The 22529-nt window shown below is 35.2% G+C and overlaps 1 protein-coding gene across 1 annotated transcript in view; it reads left to right on the top strand.

The window, feature by feature from the left end:
* LOC135225848 (Kv channel-interacting protein 4-like) overlaps positions 1-22529 on the top strand; it is a 790651-nt gene that overhangs the window by 221419 nt on the left and 546703 nt on the right. The window contains exon 2 of the mRNA XM_064265390.1: positions 5746-6337. Coding sequence (XP_064121460.1) covers positions 6073-6337 — 265 coding nt within the window. The 5' untranslated portion in view covers positions 5746-6072. The remainder of the gene's footprint in view (positions 1-5745; positions 6338-22529) is intronic.

Below are 22529 nucleotides of genomic sequence, written 5' to 3'. Positions count from 1 at the left end.
ACATGGGCTGGATGTATGTTCCACCTCTCTCCTGAGGTATACGTTTGAAAAACGTATCCCTCAGGAGAGAAGGTACGTACATCCTACCTATGTGAACTCTCGAGAGAGACTGAGAGTTTCCAGCCCTGTGACTGGCTTATCAACAGCCAGTCAGGAGCGTCTAAGGGATGACGGGCCTAGACATCAAATACACGGTTGATGTGAATCTATTGTAGATACATACGAGTATATCACTGCTTCGGTCAGTAGAAAAACACTTCGCGTAACGCGTCTATCTGTCATTCCACTTCCGGAACGAGATTCGAACACGGGTCGTCCAGATTTGAGCTAGAAGCTTGTCACCACCAAGCTATGATGTCAGGAGAGTGAATGAGAGAAGCGAGAAGAGAATGTAGCCGAGAAACAATGTAGAGAGTGAGAGAATTCAAGAAGTACCAGAAAGAGAGAAAAGGTAGATGAGAGTTCATGAGAGTGGAGGAGACTTCAGTGGAACCGTAGAGGAGAGAGAGAGAGAGAGAGAGAGAGAGAGAGAGAGAGAGAGGGGGGAGATGGTTACTAAAATGGATGAGGCGTAAAGTATAAATGGTTATTCTGTTGCCTTGTCGAGTCAAGACCTCTGCGACAAAGAACCACGCCCCCCCCCCCCCTAACCCCCCCCCCCCCCTACAAAAAAAAAAATTTCCCACCCAATTTCCTCGTCAGTTTCCAAATTAAAAACGTCCTCCTATTCTTTGCAAGGAAGTGATGCGTATATACTTTTTTAATTCCTTATTCTTTTTCCACCCTCCCTCTTTTTCTCCAGCAAACTATCATTTCCTGATTACATCATACTTTTCCTTGTGAGCTGAGTGACGTAGGTGCGGTTACAAAATTCCGAATAAAGAGTTGTAAAAATGCAGGAGTTTGTCAGGAATTTCTCTTGGGAGTTTTATTGTTAAGATGTTCTTAAAATTGTAAATACTTTTTTTCCCAAACGATTATTATAATGAGTGCCTTTGAGGTGTACACAATTTTTTAAAAGTTGCTCATAGCTCTGCATCAAAAAAAGATAGAGATGAAAGAGGGTTAGAAATGAGTAGTAATTACTCTTCCGTTTTTGCATAACAGTGAAGGCTGGTGGTGTTTTGATTGATCTTTAAATTTAACTAATTTAGAATTTTTTAAAAATCAGTTGCAAGTCACCGAAAGGCAACGTGAAAAAAAAATGTAGGTTTAGAAAATGATTGTGAGCATTTAAACGCCACGAATGCAAGCGTTTAAATATTATCAGAGAGAATTGCATGAACAGGAAACGAAGTGAAAGAAGGAAATGCCTGGCTGATAAAGCTGCCTTTGAAACCAGACACTTTGTCCTAATGAAGATTCAGGTTTCTTGTGATGTGAGAGAGAGAGAATGGCGTGAGTGAGTGGGTGGAGGAGTTATTATTATTATTACTCTGTTCTGAATCGCGGATACTCAATAAATGTTCCTTTTTTTTTGTCCAGTGACCCCTCAGATTTATTTATTTATTTATTTATTCATTTATTTATTTATTTATTTTATTTTAAGGGTGGAGGAGCTATTATTCTATTATTATTATTACTCAGTTCTGAATTGCGGATACTCCCCCCGAAAAAAAAAAAATTTTTTTTTTGAAAAAAAAAAAAAAAAATTTGGGGGTTTTCCCCAAATTTTTTTTTTTTTTTTGTTTTTTTGTCCAGTGACTGGATTTATTTATTTTTTTTTTCTTTTTTTTTCTTTTTTTTTCAAGTAAGGGCAAGGCCCCATTCCTTTTTTGTGTTGACAAGAAGAAGTCCCTACTGTTTAGCTCGTGATTCCACCCAAATGCACGAAAGTAACGCAACGAGACCTCGGTGGACAACCAATTTAACTCCCCACCCAAAAAAAAAAAAAAAAAAAAAACAAAAGAATAGTATCTTGACATGAATTCACCGCTGACTGGCAAATAGTTATCGACTCCACATTGATCCTCTTGAGTTTCGCTCGTATAATTTTTAACATCTTGTGTTGAAATCGGAAGAACACTGTAATTCATTTGATTTCTGTGGAGATTATTCCCACGAAGATGAGGAAATTGCAGAAATCGATGTAACGTTGTATCAATAAATCAGAAAATCAGACTTTTTTATTATTATTATTTTTTTTTTTTGGGGGGGGGTGTCTATCACACTCCCCCAATTCGACTGGGTGGTATTTATAGTATGGGGATCCGGGTTGCATCCTGCCCCCTAATTATTATTATTATTATTATTATTATTATTATTATTATTATTATTAGTTTCTCTTTCGCTTAGTATGGTCGGTTCCTCCCTTGCAGTTCTCACTGTAATTCAAGAATTTAGGTCTACGGTTTAAAGTCTCTCTCTCTCTCTCTCTCTCTCTCTCTCTCTCTCTCTCTCTCTCTCTCTCTCTCGAAGAGCAGTGTGTCGTTGATTCTGAGAAGAGAAAATATGACGCAGAGGCCATTTTAGGACCAACGGCTGTGATGTATGATGCTGGACTATATGAGGGTAGAATGGGTGTTCTATGTGTCTATCTATCTATCTTTCTATATAGAATGATAGATAGATAAATATGTGTGAGTGTGTATGTTCGTATCACGTCTGTGCCTCCCCAGTAATCCCATAAAAGCATTTTTAGATTTCAGAGAGAGAGAGAGAGAGAGAGAGAGAGAGAGAGAGAGAGAGAGAGAGACAATTAAACGAAGAAGCCGAACGGCGTCACCGACCATGTCAATATATAAACCCTTTTGATCTTGAGGACCGACGGACTTCATTAATTAAAAAATATAGGTCCCCCCAAAGTAAATAAGACTCCGTCACTCCACCGAGTAAATAAAAGCTGAAGAATCCTTCAGCAGTAAACAGAGATAAGATAGACAAAAGTTTTTGCATGCCCTCCCTGACTGCTCTTGACGCACCGTCAGTGATTGGAGGAACTTGGAGTGAGGTGACTTCTTTCCCCTCGTTCTTTCCCTTCGAGGAACTTTGAAGTCGGAGAGAGGCAGCAGCGTCTCCTAAGGCGGTCGTCAACGAAATACATTGTTTTTTTTTTTTTTTTTGTTTTTGTTTTTTTTTTGCAATACATCGGGTCAAGCGTCAAGTAATGGATCAATGACCGCGCCTCTCTCTTTCTCCTCCTCTTCTGGAGAATTATTATTATGGTCCAGGTCAGAGTTTCAGAGGATTTCACAAAATAATTCTGTTTTACTGTGTGCTTCTGTCATTTGCCTTTGTGCTTTTAATCGTTTCGTTACGTACTATCGAGGTTCTTGGCGAGTCTCTCTCTCTCTCTCTCTCTCTCTCTCTTTTGATGTTTTAAGATTACGTCAATGATTGTGTATCGCTCATGCGTTTTGTCAGATATCCGTGGCTATTAAGCAGATATACCTAGCTCAAGTATTCATATATATATATATGTGTGCTTGTTATTGTTCTGATACCAATATAATCGTTGTCAAGAACCTATTTTGTTCCCACAGTGTTCATCTCATTTGACATTTTTGTAATATATCTTTTTAAATCATAATTTGCTAATTTATTAGTCACTTTTGAGTCATGGTTTTACAGATTGAGTCAGCAGTTAAAAATATGACTTGCAAAAAAGCTTTTTGCACCTGTTAATTACAACAAGGTATTTGATGGTTTTTTTAGACGATCAAGTTAATACATTCTTCTCAATTTGGTTATTTTTTTTTTTTATTCTACGTTCTTCAATTTTAATACGCAAAGATACATAGGTGCATCGAATGATTTATCTTCGGTGGTATCGGTCCATACTCAAGCATTCGTATTTCTTGGAAAATTAACATGCTTGCTTGTACAAGTAGGGAAGACTTTCACACGTGCACGTCTATATATATATATATATATATATATATAGATATATATATTATAATATATATATATCATATATATATATATATATATTTACACGCAAATATGATAGTATATGCATATACATATATATGTGTAGTGTATATATTTACATATATTTATATATAGCCATGTATTTAAATAAATTTTTATATATTCTCTACTGCTGTATCATGGGGATGGGGTGGACATCCAAAAATGTCATCCTGCCATTGCTAATTTGCCATATTGCCAGAGAGCGAGACAGTGAATTCGGCGACTGCTTCTCCGTGAAAAAAAAATAATAAAGAATATAAATTGAGTAAACGTTCCAGTGACCAATCTGTATTCCGCCAATCAGGATCAGCTTCGTTGATTGTAGAAGTTGTGGCTATTAACCGTCTCCTTCGACAACCCCCCCCCCCCCCCCACCCCCTCTCTCCCCCCCAAAAAAAAGACATATATAATAGAAATAATTTGTTATTATTAATGACTTGAGATTATTCCCTAACTGGTTTCCGTACCCACTATTTGTTTATTCATTGATAATTTTTAATTACTGACGCGTTGTTGATACAAATCCAAATAAAGCGACCTTGCATACTCGTATATCCTGCAAAATAAAAAAAAAACACCTTGTTCAATACTTTCATGTTTATGATATTTTCCATGATTGCAGCAAATAAAAAATGGCCTTCTTTAGTACTTTCATTCATGTTTACAATATTTTTCAAGATTGTAAAAAAAGAAAAAAAACTTCTTCGGTGCTTTCATTCATGTTTATAATGTTTTTCATGATTGTATAAAAACAAAACTTTTTCAGTAGTACTTTTCATTCATGTTTATAATATTTTTCATGATTGTAAAAAAAAAAAAAAAAAACTTCTTTTTTACTTTCATTCATGTTTATCATATTTTTTATGATTGTATAAAAACAAAACTTCTTCAGTAGTACTTTTCATTCATGTTTATAATATTTTTCATGATGGTAAAAAAAACTTTATTACTTTCATTCATGTTTATAATATTTTTTATGATTGTATAAAAACAAAACTTCTTCAGTAGTACTTTTTATTCATGTTTATAATATTTTTCATGATTGTAAAAAAAAACCTTCTTCACTACTTTCATTCATGTTTTATTTTTCATGATTGTAAAAAAAAAAAAAACCCTTCTACAGTACTTCATTCTTGTTTGTAATATTTTTCATGATTGTAAAAAAACCCTTCTTCAGTACTTTCATTCATGTTTATAATATTTTTCATGACAGTAGCCTTTTCCTTCCGCATGGAATAGTTCGACGTAGGTGTAATGCATAACACTAATAAGCCCATGTACTTGAAACCAGCTGTGGAATGGGCGTGACCTTGCTAATTGCTTTTGACAAATCAAAGCTAATTTTGTCTCGATTGACAAAAAATATTCGTATGTTATTTGGGTTCCTTTGATGTCTGGCGCACGGATTTTTTTTTCCTTTTTTTTTCCTGGCTAGCCCCGCCCTGGTTTTAGCCAATATTAGACGAGGCCCAGTTCGTCGTTCTGAAATAGAACTCTTCGACCAAAACACGGTCGTGAAAGTTAATTTTTCATGTGCTGTTCAAATTCATTTTGAGCGGATGCATATGTACAGTTGTTGCATGGAGAGATTATTAATAGTTTTTCCTTTGTCTATCTTCCCTCTGTCTTTATCAGGAAGTTAATGGTCGAAATTTTATATACATACTTATTACTTTTTTTTATTGCAGTGATATAAGTTTTATAGCACCATGACATTCGTTGCGATTCGCTGATCAATAAAGCATTTGCTACTATCCTATACCTCCTTAACATTATTATATACAATTTCCATTATATTTTGAGACATAGTGTTGATTTATATTTCAATTACAGCTTTCAGAACAATTGTTATAGAAAATCGCGGACATTCTGTGTATAAAAATGTGTCGCTGGGCGATATATCTGCTGAGGTTGGCCCTAGGTTCCTTACGAAATGTAGCAGGGGCCAAGTGGGTGTGAGATGCCCCTCTCGTTGTAAGGGTCATGCGCTGGTGCTCCTCCTCCTCAGGACTAGACACGGACGTGTGAGAGAGATCTGGTGTTGATCTTTAAGAGAAATAAAAATAAAAAGGTAGTGTTGTTGCATGATCTATTTGTGACGGAAAAGAGAAAGAAAAAGAAAAAAAAAGAGAGTGGATAATCACTGAAACACCCCGAGTCATGTCCACTTACGAGCAAGGTTCAGGATCCGTGTACATCAATGAAGAAGACTACAACAATGAGGAGAAAGAGTACTTCGACGTCACGCCCGAGAGGAGAAGAAGAAGAGGCACGTCCCATGACGTCACGGACTCCCCAGCGTCGTCCCACAAGTCAGGCTCATCGCTCAAATCCCGTGAGAGGCACCAGGGCTGGAGTTTGCATTCGTTGTACCACCGGCTGATGCGGACGTTTCACCGGGCATGGAAGGAGGTCAGATTTAGTGGTGAGTGTTTTTGCCGTTTTCTACTTGCCGTTTTCTATACCATTTCCCAACGTGCTTAGAACCTAAGGTATCTCGTTGGCTTAAGGATGGACTATTAATCACGACTTTTGCAGGGCTGGTATTGCCGTCATATCGGTGGTGCCTGAAGCTATTTTAATCTTGTTTTATACCCACGTACGTATGTAAGACTTCAGGTTGTATTAAGGCAGGAAGAGATGAAAACTTTTATGAGTAAAATATATTCAGAAATACAGTAAACTAAAGTATGAAATAAGACACATCATTTAATGTTGCTAAGACTTTTTTTATGCCCACGTACGTATGTAAGACTTCAGATTGTATTAAGTCAGGAAGAGATGAAAAATTACGTTTGAATTCATACGTAGTGAAAACAAAATGTCTGCTCTCTAATGACAGAAATATATTCGGAAATACAGTAAACTTAAGTATGAAATAAGACACTTCATTTAATTTTGAGTTTTTTTTTATTCCCACGTACGTATGAGAGACTTCAGATTGTATTAAGTCAGGAAGAGATGAAAAACTACGTTTGAATTCATGCATAGTGCAAACAGTCTGCTCTTTAATGACAGAAATATATTCGGAAATACAGTAAACTTCAGCATAAAATAAGGCACCAGAAATCTAGTATTATATGGAATCTGCAGCGAGCAGATCCGTAGCAGTAAATGATGGGGATTCTAAACATCTGTCAGCAGAAATGCAAGGCTTAGGTGATGATGATTCTGATGACTTGACCGAGTCTAAATACTTCCTAGGAAAATACAGAAATGACACTGTCATATATTATTAGTTTCAGCCGTAACTGGAGTTGATGATTCGCTGTCATTTATTGAGACGACAAACTTTATCGGTTATTGGGTTATTGCATACGTGATGATGTCATGTTTCTTGATGTTAAGTGTTGTTGTTTATAGAGAATGATATTATCGGGTATCCGTGTCTAAATCTTACTGATCCCTCGGAATATATTAGAATATATATACGTTTCAGCCCTTCAGTTAGCGCACAGCTTCGAGTTATATGATTATATCACTCCAGATGGGCGCGTTGCATGTTTCATTGCAGTTATTGTGACACTGGTATAAGCGGAAAGTATGAAATAAAAGCAAAGAAAGGAACTCTAGGACTTTGTTTATAAAAACACTTCGAAGATATCTTTGGTTCAAAACTCCATTAAAGAAAAGAGAGAAAAAGAAACCTAGAGTAATGAATGTATACGCTATCATTGGCAAAGGAGGACTTCAAAGAGCCATAACTCAGAAATGCGAAAGCTATGGATAGGTTAGGTTAGCAGTAGAGTTTACTGGCCCGCTGTTATAGTGGCCAGAGTCGTGGTACGTCAGTCAGATGTTGCGGGTTCGTGTGTCCCCCCAGGCCCTTGAAAAATCAGTGGCTTTTTATCATGATCAGTTACTGCTGCAGTGTTAGGGGGTCTTCAGCGGCGGGAGGTTGAAACCAACATTCTTTGGAAGCTTGAATTTCAAGTCAGTGGCCCCTTTGGTGTGTTTGTTCCATGTGAATAGGTTTAATCAACTGTAATAATTTTATAATAATAGTAATAATATTAATTAATTACAGAAAAGGGAAACGGGTAGACGGCGAAATTGCAGCTCTTTTAGCACAAGTGACATTGATTTTTATCCTTTTTTCTGCAGCGTTACTGTAGGGCTGTTTTGCTTTCATTTTAATCGTGGATTGATCGGGATTCATTTAATGGTTAGGAGAGGAGAGCTGGCGGAATACTGCAGACATTCATGATACCCATTAACGAATAAAATCAGAATTTTGGAGAGAGAGAAAAAAAGCTACTGAATATTAATGGATAAATTATTTATAGCGAGATAATAGAAGTTTTAGTTTATTTTTCATCTCAGTTCTGTCGTTTTTTTCTGGCGATCGCAGTCATGTTATTGAACATTTCTTGCGTAAGAAAAAATCTATATTTTTAAAAGATTATGTACTTTTTATTTACTGATTGCAGTCATTTATTAAACATTTCTTGCGTAAGGAAAATATATATTTTTAAAATATTTTGTCCTTTTTATCTACTGATTGCAGTCATATTATTAAACATTTCTTGGGTAAGAAAAATCTATATTTTTAAAAGATTTTGTCCTTTTTTATCTATTGATTGCATTCATGTAATTGAACATTTCCTACGTAAGAAAAATCTGTATTTTTAAATGATTTTGTCTTTTTTATCTACTGATTGAGTCATGTTATCGAACATTTCTCGTGTAAGGAAAATCTGTACGTTTAAAAGATTTGATGACGATGCGTATATATACGCGGACACCCTCGATGGTGTCAGCGTTAATTGATGGGAAATAATCTGTGTTGTTTCCAAAAATATGCACATAACAGAGGGAGGGCCTTGTTATTTGTCCAGAATAAACGTTGCAATTTTCATTAATATTTCCCACCAACTATAAATGCAAGCCGAAGTTGGCGCGGATGGACACAGCATTTTAACGTGTGTGATGAATCTGCATGAAATATTAATTAAAAACACTAAGCTTTGATTAATCGCTCGGATATATTCCCGGCCATCACCGTTGCATGCGATTTTGTCGTATAAGTAGGCATATAGAAACAAATCAGCATTTAAAATAAGTCATCATTTAATCTCGTTTATATATATACACCCAACACACATTATATGCATATATATATATATATATATATATATATATATATATATATATATATATATATATAATAAAAGGAGCCCATAAAAACGCCAAAATATAGAGAGAAAATATATTTCAGAGAGAGAGAGAGACGGTAGTCTCTGAAATAGTATTGTCTCTCTATATTTTGGCGTTTTTATGGGCTCCTTTTACCAGATGGAATTCTGTTGTAACAGAGCATTTTTACCAGTCATATATATGTAAAATTATTTCCCCAAGGAGATGGCTGGCTCCAGAGAAAAAACAACGCAATAGTCCCTGCCACATTCATAGTTACATTCCCTGAGCTGGACTCTTCCCCAACACCAGCTGATTCTTACAACTGGGCCAATTGTTCAACAGCAGCTCGTCCAAACGCTTTGCCTTTAATTACATCTTTCACACATTCGTGCCAATTTTGAACACCTTTTCCAAACAATCTATCCAGCACTTTATAGTTTTTGTCTTCTTCCTCCTAATGCTTCAGAATTACGTGCCTTTATCACTAAGCTATTGTCTTCGATTCTCTCTACATGACGTAGCCTGAAAATACAATGATCTGTCAGTTCACCTATGCTAACCTTTATACGACTTTATCTGTGCATTTCCACGTTTATCGCCGTTCCTTTTCTTCATAAACTTCGTATGTTATTCAAACAAATCATCTTACCAGATTTAACACTTTATCTCTCATTCATATTGAACATTCACACTTCACTTCTGTTATGGAGAGCCAGCTCAACAATTCCTTCATACATTTCTACTTTGGCTTCTGTAGGCACTCCAGCCTTCTTCATAATCATTTACATTTACTTTTCTACCTTTCCTTCTATGCCCATTTCATGGCTGGCTTCTAAACCTATCCTACAATTATCCCAACTCTTCCCCTACTAACATTCATCACCTTGTGTTTTCATTTGCATGCATAATCTTTTTTTTCTAACACATTTAACTTTCAACTCGATTCTCGTGCAAAACTTCTTAACCCTTTCAGTAGTTTGGGCAGTTTCTCTCCATGACTTACAACCAGCACTGTGTCATCTGCAAATATCTTGCATTCCATATTGCATTCTTGCCACGTTTTCTTATCCAATAACTTTTTTCCTACATCAGATCTCCTTTCTGTGATTTCAAAATATTCATAGACATTGAACAAGAAACACACAAAATTACTTTGTATAACTTGTTTACTTGAGAAAGGGCCTTATCGTTTACTTGAGAAAGGGCCACAGATAAGGCCTGAAAGTACTCGAGTGTTGAATAGAATAATGTGTAAATACTTACAAGTAAACAAGTTGTACACAGCAATTTTGTGGGTATCTTTCAATCTTCAGAAGAAAACTGAAAGAAATTTTTGTTTCATTCATAAACATGTTAAAATACGCTGGCAGCCATATCTCAGATCCTCTTTTTTTATTTGACACCAACTAAGTTAAACCCATCTACTGTCTTTACTGCTCTCTCTCTCTCTCTCTCTCTCTCTCTCTCTCTCAATTTAATATACTATATAGTATATATATATATATATATATATATATATATATATATATATATATATATATATAATATTTTTTTTTTTTTTTTTTTTTTTTTTTTTTTTTTTTTTTTTTTTTTTTTTTTTGCCCGACAATGCAGTTCTTATCTCAGACCCCCTTTTTTTGGCCAAACTCAGTTACACCCATCTGCTGCCTTTATTTATCGCTCAAAATCCTACCAAACACCTTCCTTTCCACGGTAAATATCATTATATATAAAGATTTTTTTATGATTTCCTTGCCCTCTTTTAATTAAGCTAATATTTGCTACTTCGCCACATACCCTCCAGTCAGCTTCGTTCACCTCGTATTCGAGTTATAAGAGCAACACGTCAGGTCACATTTATTTACTTGGGACCGAGAATCAACCGGAGAAATCGACTGCGATTTTTCCTAGCCGCATGTGGAACGCAAAGTCGTTTATATCGGGTGATAGCACTGCCGATATACCACGGGATAGCAAAGGGGCGGCCATAAATCTCGACGGGTTTTGTATAGCTCGATATATCCTTAGCTCCATTCCGTTCTCATTTGTAGCAGATGACAGCGCTTTGACTATGGGGGGCATTTTGGATATATGTTATATTATTATATATATATATGATATAGATATAGATATATGATATAGATATAGATAGATATATATTAATCGTTATAATTATATGAACAAAGTTACAAGTTACAGTCACGAAAGAAAATTGAAACACGGAGGTGCAAAGTACTTGCGTCTTATTACCAAGAATTGCTGTGACCATGTGTTGGTAACAAGACGAAAGTACTTTGCAACTCCTCCAGTGTTTCAGTTTTCCTTCGTGGCTGTAACTTTGTTCATATATATATATATATTATATATATATATATATATATATATATATATATATATATATATATATATATACGTATATGTTTGTTCACCTCTAAGGAATTATGGATACTTAAGAAATACTCTGATAAGAGAACTAAACTTGTGCTCTTCAGTTTCGACTGCATTCAAAATAAACAAAATATCAAGTACTAAATGCTATATCTTAAATATGTATATATATATATATATATATATATATATATATATATATATAGAGTATATATATATATATATATATATATATATATATATATATATATATAATTTTAGTGTTATTTTCTATAACATGGAAATTTATTTCCAAACAACCGATATATATGCTTTCATGCTTTTCAATTTCACAAACAGTTATTGGAGATATACTAGTATTTATATATTATATCTATATATATATAGATATATATATAATATTATATATATATATTTATATATATAACTAGCATTTAATATATATATATATATATATATATATAACATTTAGTTCTTGATATTTTATTTGAATACAGAAGAAATGTATGAACACGACTTTCGTCCTCTTATCACAATACACGTAAAACAAGATTGTATATAACATACGAGTAAAATTCTATTCTATTTATTTATTTAATTTTTATTTATTTATTTATTTTTAAGCCTCTTGTCCCGTGGGAGAAATAGGAAAAAGATTATTAAGTCGTGTAAACAGCCAGAACTCCTTTAAAGGTGAACCAATAATATGTCTGTATGGTATACACCGAGAATTCTTCATTTTTTATGATTATTTTTAATGATTAATTCGAGTCACTTAAAGTATAACGAACTAATTCAAGCAAGTGTTCTCCTGCACAGAGGTTATTAAAGTCTAATACTTACTGTAGTAGATTCACATCAACCGTGCATTTGATGTCTAGGCCACTCCCTTACGACGCTCCTGATTGGCTGTTGATAAGCAATTTACAGGGCTGGAAACTCTCAGTCTTTCTCGAGAGTTCACATAGGCAGGATGTACCATCCGCGTCTCTTTAGAGATACGTCTTTCAAAAGTATCCCCTATGAGAGGTGGAACATATATCCTGCCTATGTGAACTCTCTCGAGAGACTGAGATTTTCCATCCCTGTGACTGGCTTATCAATAGCCAATTAGGAGCGTCGTTAGGGACAGGCCTAAACATCGGATGCACGGTTGATGTGAATCTACTATAGTATGTTGCACCTAGTGTTGTCATACTATTCATTATATATATATATATATATATATATATATATATATATATATATATATATATATACATATGAATATGTAAAATATATAAAATATGTTGTCTCATGTCGTCATTATACATGTGCATTATATTAGAAATTGTGATATCACTATTTATTAAGAATTTATCGTTGTTTTATTAGGTTGCATCAATATATATAATATATATATATATATATATATATATATATATATATATGTGTGTGTGTGTGTGTGTGTGTGTATATATATATATATAATCTATGTATATATATATATATATATATATATATATATATATATATATATATATATATATATATATATATATATATATGTAGTATATAAAAAGAAAGTAAAGCACGAGGAGTAGTAATACTAGAGAGCAGAAGCCGCGTCACATCCCTCGGAAGCATTGAATGTAATTAAACGCAGGAAATTAAATATACCACCATTATTTTCCCCTCTCGTTAGAAAATATGAAATTTCGGAATTGTTCGCGAGCCTTATTTATGCCGTTGCATTTTCTGGCATTCGTATTTTTCCATTCCTTTTTTTAGCATCATTATTTATTTTGTTTCGCTGTCCTTCAATTTTAGTTTTCTGAAAAGAAAACTATCGTGCCGGCTTTGAATCAAAGTCCGTCCGCTCTTTTTACTGTCCGCACTTTTTCCGTCCATCCTCAGATCTTGAAAACTACTGAGGCTAGAGGGCTGCAAAGTGTTACGTTGGTCATCCACCCTCCAGTCATCAAGCGTACCAGATTGCAGCCCTCTAGCCTCAGTATTTTTTATTTTATTTAAGGTTAAAGTTAGCCATAATTGTGCGTCTGACAACGATATAGGCCAGGCCACTAACGTACTGCAGGTTTGGGGAAAGGTGGGCCATTAGGCTGCTTAATTAACATTGTTTTCCAATTCTTTTTTTTAACTTATTCGCCATCTTGCTTATCATCCATTTGAAATTGTTTATCAAGATACGTAACAGAAAAGATTTCTTTCTTTAATGGTTTACCTTAGTTACTTTGTAGTAGTGTAATCGTAGGGGAACTGAATAGATTGTACGGTTTATCGAAAGTGATGGACGTGGAGGTGGATGGAACACGAAGGAGAGGAAGACCTGAGACCAGGTGGAGGAGAGATTGCATCAGAGATGATATGAGGGAGAAGGGAGTACGGGAGAAAATGACACAGGACAGAGGAGATAGATGGAAGAGGCTCATTAAAAACGGCGACCCCGAATAGGGATAAAGCTGGGAAGAAGAAGAAGTACGGTTATCGTAAGGCACAGCGATGAAATAATTCTGGGGTAAATCAGGTGATTTGTGTGCAGTTAATTGTGGTATAACAAAAAAACAACGGAATATATATTCACTTTTTAACAAGGACCAGTATTATAAGAGTCAAAGAATCTTTTTCAGCGTTAAATTGTCCTTTTCTCGAATTCGGGCGGTAATTTTATGAACGACGACATTATAGATTGAAAAACTATGTACTAAAGACGTGAAATTTCGTAAATACAATTTTAGAAACGGTTGTGAATAGCTGTCTTTCACTGCATATTTTATTTTATCAGCAGTACAGGTAAACCAATTAGGATTGTGTGTTTAAGTGAGAGAAAAAGAGAGAAATTAGATTGAAAAACTGTATATCAGGACATGAAATTTTTAAAATACAATTTTAGAAACGGCTATGAAAAGCTGTCTGTCATTCACTGCTGGTTCACTGCATATGTTATTTTATAAATAATATAGGTAATCCATTATGAGAGAGAGAGAGAGAGAGAGAGAGAGAGAGAGAGATACGATGCATAAATGGTCCTTGTCGATAAACACCAGTCTATTTAGGCGAGTCCATTAAGATCTGTTTATTCGATTACAATTACAACCATCAGGTGGTAAGTGAAGGTATACACTTTACGCTCATTAAAAATGACAGGGATTACTTCTTCGCGTGATGGACGGTTTCTAATATCGCCAGACCATCGGGTATAAAGGAATGTATGAGCTTCATAAATTGTTTTCATCATTACTTTATTATTATTATTATTGTTGAACCAAACAAAAACTTCTTTCAGTTTTCTTCTGAAGAATGAAAAAGAAACCCACAAAATCACTATGTATAACATGTTTACTTCTAAGTATTTACATTTAATTTTACTCCAAACTCGAGTACTTTCAGGCCCTATCTGTGGCCCATTTTCAAGAGATGTGTAGGTTGTCAGCCTGGGTCAAGGCCCAGCAGTCTTCTGGAACTTCTTCTTGTTGAGCTGTCATTTATGTGATGGCTGTTTTGGTTTCCTTGAGAGTTGCTAATCCCCTCTTGTCGCTCTGATATCGTGAGCTGATGGTCAATGGGATTAACCCTTGTGGTAAGGGAGTGGTCACCAGAAGTCTGTTGGGCAGAAAACCTAATCTCCAGGTCAGCAGGGTCAATCTTAGCTTCTTTTAATATCAAAGCTCGGCTTATGGGATCTTCTGAGGTAAAACCTTTGTTTCCTTCTATTACTTTAATCTCTCTGGTGAGTGTTGCTTCTATTACCCTCCTATGACTGATTTTATTGCTTTTGTATGTAAGCTTACCGTTTTTAAAATCCATCCTATGGTTATTTTCCCAACAATGCCTAGCTATAGCACTCCCCTGAGAGTTAAACTGTACTGCCCTTCTGTGTTCTTGGATTCTAGTCGTTATTCTCCTACCTGATTCCCCCACATATTTGTCTCCACAGTTGCTGCAATTGATGATGTATACCTCCCCTTCATCATCTGTATTTCTGTCTTCTCCTTCCAATTTATTTTTACACTTTGTTTTTTACGGTATTCTCAAAGGTATACACAAATTTAATTATATTGAATTTCTTTCATTTTTGAAGTGATTTGTTTCATTTTAGGCATAAAAGGGAGCGCAACTATTTTCTTGTTTTCTTTATTCCATGCAATCTCTGTAAAAAATCTTCCTAGCTTTATTGAGTGCCCTTTTTCTGAACCATTCCGGGTATGCTAATGCATCAAAGCTTTTATCGATGTAATTTATTTCTTCCTCTATCTTGCAAGGGTCACACTTTCTCATTGCCCTAAGAAATAAACCTGTTAGAACACCTATTTTTATATCATGACTGTGAAAAGAGAAGAAATGAATATATGAGTATGTGTGTGTGGGTTTTCTATATGTGCTGAATTCATATCCTGTTCCTTTTCTTTCTATGAGCATGTCTAAAAATGGCAGTTTATTATGGTTACTTTTCTCTAAAGTGGATTGGATGTTGTTATCAAACTTATTGAGTTCGTCTAGAAAAGTCTCTATTTTATTTTCATCACCTAGCAGAATAGCAAAATATCATCCACAAATCACAACCATCCTTGATATTAAAAGAAGCTAAGCTTGACCCTGCTGACCTGGAGATTAGTTTTTCTGCCCAACAGACTTTTGGGGACCACTCCCTTACCACAAGGGTTAATCCCATTGACCATCAGCTCACGATATCAGAGCGACAAGAGGGGATTAGCAACTCTCAAGAAAACCAAAACAGCCATCACATAAATGACAGCTCAACGAGAAGAAGTTCCAGAAGACTGCTGAGCCTTGACCCAGGCTGACAACCTACACATCTCTTGAAAATGGGCCACAGATAGGGCCTGAAAGTACTCGAGTTTGGAGTAAAATTAAATGTAAATACTTAGAAGTAAACACGTTATACACAGTGATTTTGTGGGTTTCTTTTTCATTATTATTATTATTATTATTATTATTATTATTATTATTATTATTATTATTATTTTTTTTTTTTTTTTTTTTTTTTTTTTTTTTTTTTTTTTTTTTTTTTTGTTTTTTTTTTTTTTTTTTTTTTACTCTATCACAGTCCTCCATTCGACTGGGTGGTATTTATAGTGTGGGGTTCCGGGTTGCATCCTGCCTCCTTAGGAGTCCATCACTTTTCTTACTATGTGCCGTTTCTAGGATCACACTCTTCTGCATGAGTCCTGGAGCTACTTCAGCCTCTAGTTTTTCTAGATTCCTTTTCAGGGATCTTGGGATCGTGCCTAGTGCTCCTATGATTATGGGTACGATTTCCACTGGCATATCCCATATCCTTCTTATTTCTATTTTCAGATCTTGATACTTATCCATTTTTTCCCTCTCTTTCTCTTCAACTCTGGTGTCCCATGGTATTGCGACATCAATGAGTGATACTTCTTCTTGACTTTGTCAATCAACGTCACGTCTGGTCGTTTTGCACGTATCACCCTATCCGTTCTGATACCATAGTCCCAGAGGATCTTTGCGTGATCGTTGTATCACTCCCTCAGGTTGGTGCTCGTTCCAATTATTACTGCAAGGTAGCTGATGTTTCTTGCACAGGCTCCAGTGGAGGGCTTTTGCCACTGAATCATGCCTCTTTTTGTACTGGTTCTGTGCAAGTGCTATGTGGTTTATGGTTTCATTTTTCGTATTGCACTTCCTACATATGGGAGAGATGTTATTTCCGTCTATCGTTCTTTGAACATATCTGGTTCTTAGGGCCTGATCTTGTGCCGCTGTTATCATTCCTTCAGATTCCTTCTTTAGCTCTCCCCTCTGTAGCCATGCCAATTGCCATCATCAACTGGCTAGTTCTTTAGTCTGTCTCATGTATTGTCCGTGCATTGGTTTGTTGTGCCAGTCCTCTGTTCTGTCTGTCTTTCTCCTGTCTCTGTATATTTCTGGGTCTTCGTCTACTTTTATTAGTCCTTCTTCCCATGCACTCTTTAGCCACCCGTCTTCACTGGTTTTCAGATATTGCCCCAGTGCTCTGTTTTCGATGTTGACACAGTCCTCTATACTTAGTAGTCCTCTCCCTCCTTCCTTTCGTGTTATGTATAGTCTGTCCGTATTTGCTCTTGGGTGTAGTGCTTTTGTGCATTGTCATATGTTTCCTGGTGTTTTTCTGATCTATGCTGCGGTTTATTATTATTATTATTATTATTATTATTATTATTATTATGATTATTATTATTTTTGTTATTATTATTATTTGGTTTGATGGGGTCCAAGAAACTTTGCTCTGTGAGGTACAATGACGTGCTTTTTTTATTGTTTTTCTTCTTTTTTTTTAACGTGAACTTTTTTTTTGTTTTTTTTTTTTTTTAACTTTCCAAGGGGCAAAAGTTCTTCGTGTTTTCTGTATATGTAAAATTGTTAATTTATTCTTTTGTATTTGTTTTGGAGGACGGAGAAGTTGTTGTGGGGGAGTGGTGTGGGAAATCTCCAGAAGGTAAACACCGGATTTATTTCATTGTTTATTTATTCATTGGAACCTCAAAATCTCAAGCGAATATGCTATGCCTTACTACCCTAAAACAATATGAATTAATTTATTAATTCACTTTTTTTTTATTCATAAAGGATGTCGTCTATCTGTATTTCTGACCGTCTTTCTGTGCTACGCATCGTCTTCTGTAACTTCGTTCAAATGAACACAGTGTTATTTGGAGCTTAAATTTCGAATCAGGTCTATCCTGTTCCACATGAATAGGGGGTTGTCTTCTGAATAATAATAATAATAATAATAATAATAATAATAATAATAATAATATAATAATAATAATAATAATAATAGGCGTTTCTCTCTCTCCTCTGGTTTTTATTCTTGTTGTGATCGAGGAGGGGTCCAATAGTAGGTCTTCGTGAAAGGAGAAGCTGTCCTGTCTAGGTTGTGCTATTTTGCATAAACATTTTTAAATAAAAGATTAACGGATTGATTTCTCCCAGTCTGTAACTGTCTCCGTCTGTGTATCACTGATTTCTCTTTTAACTCTCCTAATACGATGATTTTTTTCCTTCTTCCTCCTTTTCTTGTTAACCATCACTCCTTAATTTCCCTTGCTATCTTCTTTTCTTATTTCAAGCTTTCTGGCTCAGAGAGAGAGAGAGAGAGAGAGAGAGAGAGAGAGAGAGAGAGAGAGAGAGAGAGAATTAGGTACGATTGTTGCCGTCGACTCTGACAGTGACGATGCAGTTTTTATGCCTTATGTATATATAAAAATTATATATATATATATATATATATATATATATATATATATATATATATATATATATATATATATATATATATATATATATATATATAGTCTTCGCAAGATTGCTTAGTCTGACACGATTGAAGGCCCAAGTTTGAATGATTGTTTCTGTTATTGTTAGATCTTTGTAAATTCACCTTATCAGTTACCTACCGTAATTTTTTCTTATTATCCAATTTGTTTATGAACGTTACCTGACGGGAATAACCCAGACAATAATAAAAACGCTACGTTTCACTTGAGGTCTGGAGCGACACTGATGATAATACATGATGGCCATTAGTGTTCGTCTCATTTCGTAATCTGAAGTAATTAGCGTGATTGATGTCTGCATTATGGTCCTCCTTTCAAATGTGGCCATTTGCCGCTCATTAAAACGAATGAATATTAAACTTCGGCCATATGTTATACGGTACTCTAGGAGAACTGCGTCATTTTGTAAGTCATACCCAAGTTGAATCATCAGTTTAAAAAAGGTTTTATTATTATTATTATTATTATTATTATTATTATTATTATTATTATTATTATTATTATTCCTGGAATGCCGACGGTACTGGTCATTTAATGCCCTTTTTTCCGGCCTTACTCTGCAAGAAAATGTTTAAAAATGAGAAGATAGAGAAGTTTAAAACATAGACTCACGAGAGGCGGTAGAATGAAGTCAAGATTGCGCCACGCCCCCTTTTGTTTAGTCACGATAGCAAAATATCTAAGTATACTACCAGACGTAATAACGGCAACAACGTGTTTGCCCGAGAGTTATTAAGTAGGTATTGTGTGGGCATCAGAAACCTAGTTGCTTACTTTTCCTTCCTCTTTCCTCTTCTTCGAGAAACTAGGGAGTCGGAGTGGGGCTGGGGACGGGGATGGCGTGTCCTATTCACAGCATTATTTGAAAGTGCGATTCTCTCTCTCGTCATTAAAACCGAGATGAGATTCCTTCTCCTCTGTGAAAGTTCCGCTTGAATCTCATTACTTTGCAAAATGGATGGAAATTCAAGCAAGACCCGCATATAAAAGGGGCGGCTTTCGAGAAAACAACTTTTCTTTCATATATATTTATATGTGTGTATGTGTGTGTGTGCATATATATATATATATATATATATATATATATATATATCGATGTAGTTATGCAAGACCCCTCGACTTCTTGCCTGCTAAGTAAAGGACAAGATGTCGAAAGGCCCTGCAGAACTCAATGGTTTTTGTTTCCTTTGTGGATTTTGTCTATATATATATATATACATATATATATTATATATATATATATATATATATATATATATATGTGTGTGTGTGTGTGTGTGTGTGTGTATAAATACATATAAATATGTATGTATGGAAATGTATGTATGTATGTGTCTATATGCGTGTGTACGTGCGGTTAATATGCATACGCTTATTCGTGCATTTAATCTTATCGACTGTTATTGAAATAACTCTAAGAAAAAACCTTAGTCCTTTTAATTCCGCCGTAGAATAAAGAAACATTTCACACTCCTATGAAGAGTAACTCAGAAACCTATATATAGTAAGCGTTGACATTTTCGTTTTTTTCCATTTCCAGTTTTACATAATTCCCTTGGATAGGATTAACTCTTTAGATGAGGCCGTCGTGACGCATTCGTCCGATTTGAATATTATGGCCTTCGGTGAGATTCACGGACTCTCCGAGCAATGCATATCACCTGTCATGACGACCGACTTCCCTAAGTCAGCGAAGAGCAGCATCATCCCCTTTATTGCCTCTGAGTGACGTTGATTTGATAGACACCGAAGGACCTTCTTTCTCTGGCGCCAGATTATAGCTGTTCATAAGCCTCTGAATTACTGTAGCTTTAAATTAAGAGTTCTGAAGCCTCTGAATAATTCTACTGCCTCCGATTGGCATTGGCTCAGAACGGCTCTTCTAAAAATTACATAAGAACTACAGATTCCAAGGAAACTGGTTGACCTTCATTCCTTGTAAAGACTCTTGCTCTTTTTTTATATTTGTTTGCCTAAGAATAGCCATTGCAAAACCTTTGAATGTCTTTGATGTAATGGTATCATTATGAACTTAGTAACTCAGCATCTTTCTGGCTTTCAATTGTTTTTATTTTTTTTTTCATTTATATAAAGATATAGCATCAACAGCCGTGACACTGCCAGAAATCCCTTAGATTTATTATAATGGTCCGCTGGACCGATGGTATTTGTGACATCTCTGTGTATATAGATTCATGCGTGGTCTTGTACACTTTAGGGTGCATTCTCTCTCTCTCTCTCTCTCTCTCTCTCTCTCTCTCTCTCTCTCTCTCAGAATAAAAAGATGCGGGATTGTATCATTCTCTGAGTGCCGCGTTTTTGTAATTAAATTCACTCGCTGCTTTTGACTCGTGTAACATTTTACTGCTGGATCTTACTTCTCTGACGGGGAAGCGGGTGAGGAAGGGGAAGGTTGGTACGGGGGTAGGCGGGGTGTTTGTGATTATGAATTAAATTGGATTTTTGTCTCGTGAAATATTTTCTGTCTCACTTTGTTTTTTATCTTTGAGCTCAAAAGACTAGCAGTGCATCCCTTCTTCACGTAGGTGTTCACGGACGTTGCTGCATTACCATCTTACGAAATATGGTATAAATTATTAACAGAAACACAGGACATAAATAAGGAAGGATTAGGATGGCTGGCGACAGTTGAATATGAGAGCCAGGAGTAAGTAAGCCAGGGGAATCCTCGTGCTAAAAATCACCATAAAATTGTTGATCCAGTGAGTAAACGGAAAAGAACCATTAGCGATAACTCCGGCAGTTATACCACGTAGCGTGTTGCATCACTGATTTGATTAGTGCCTTACGCAATTCGTTTATAAACGAAGATGAACGTCTGACCATTGCTCAGGTAACGGATGATGGTTGCGTGTTTAAAAAAAAAAAAAAGGAACTGGTTCTTCACTTCTTGCTTATTCCTTAAGTAAAATTTTTTATGTTTTAAAGAACAGAGTTATATGACAGCTTTAAAGACAACTGGTAAACTTGAAATTTTTTGATTCGATGTTATTCAAATGGCTATATATATCCATCGTATATATTGACAAAGGTTTTAAGAGGAATGTGATAACACTCTTGTGAAGAATTTATGCAGCAAAATGTTACCCACATAGACACTAACGCAGACGCATATATATACAAACATACACACACACATTATTTATATATATATATATAATATATAATATATATATTATATATATATATAATATATATATATATATTAATATGTATATATATATGTGTGTCGTTTTTTGTCAGTGTGGGGGGTTCTTTGTCCTCAAGCAACACACTTGAAATTTAGATTCAATTTTGATAAACATATCCAGCGTATCTTTTCTTCAGTTGTGCAAACTACTCGTATACTCTCTGTCAGTCTTAGAAGAATTTTTTTTAAACCAGTATGCCTCAGGAATTGTTTTTATTCCGTTATTCTGCCATGTTCGAGATAGTATTCCCTGGTTTGGTGTCCAGTAGCTGACCCATATAGTGAAGTGTGGGATAAAATACTCAAACTTCATTAAATTACTCATTCCAGATCATAGTATAAATATATAGCTCTGTCGCTGGATCAGTTTACTTTGTATGTTTTTAATAAATCAGATTATGAAACTTGAGAGGTTCAGCTGGCTCATACGAATCAGTTCAGAGAGAGAGAGAGAGAGAGAGAGAGAGAGAGAGAGAGAGAGACGTAAGCTGATATCATTTAGCATCAACTCATCCATGGTTTACGTTCATCTAGTTTACCTACGCAGACGTCTGTGTATGATTTCCGTGTGTAGTCAA

This window comes from Macrobrachium nipponense, chromosome 13, assembly GCF_015104395.2.
Source record: "Macrobrachium nipponense isolate FS-2020 chromosome 13, ASM1510439v2, whole genome shotgun sequence".
Taxonomy (NCBI): Eukaryota; Metazoa; Arthropoda; class Malacostraca; order Decapoda; family Palaemonidae; genus Macrobrachium; species Macrobrachium nipponense.
Note: the sequence above shows the minus strand (reverse complement) of the source record. Positions and strands in the feature narration are given on the sequence as shown.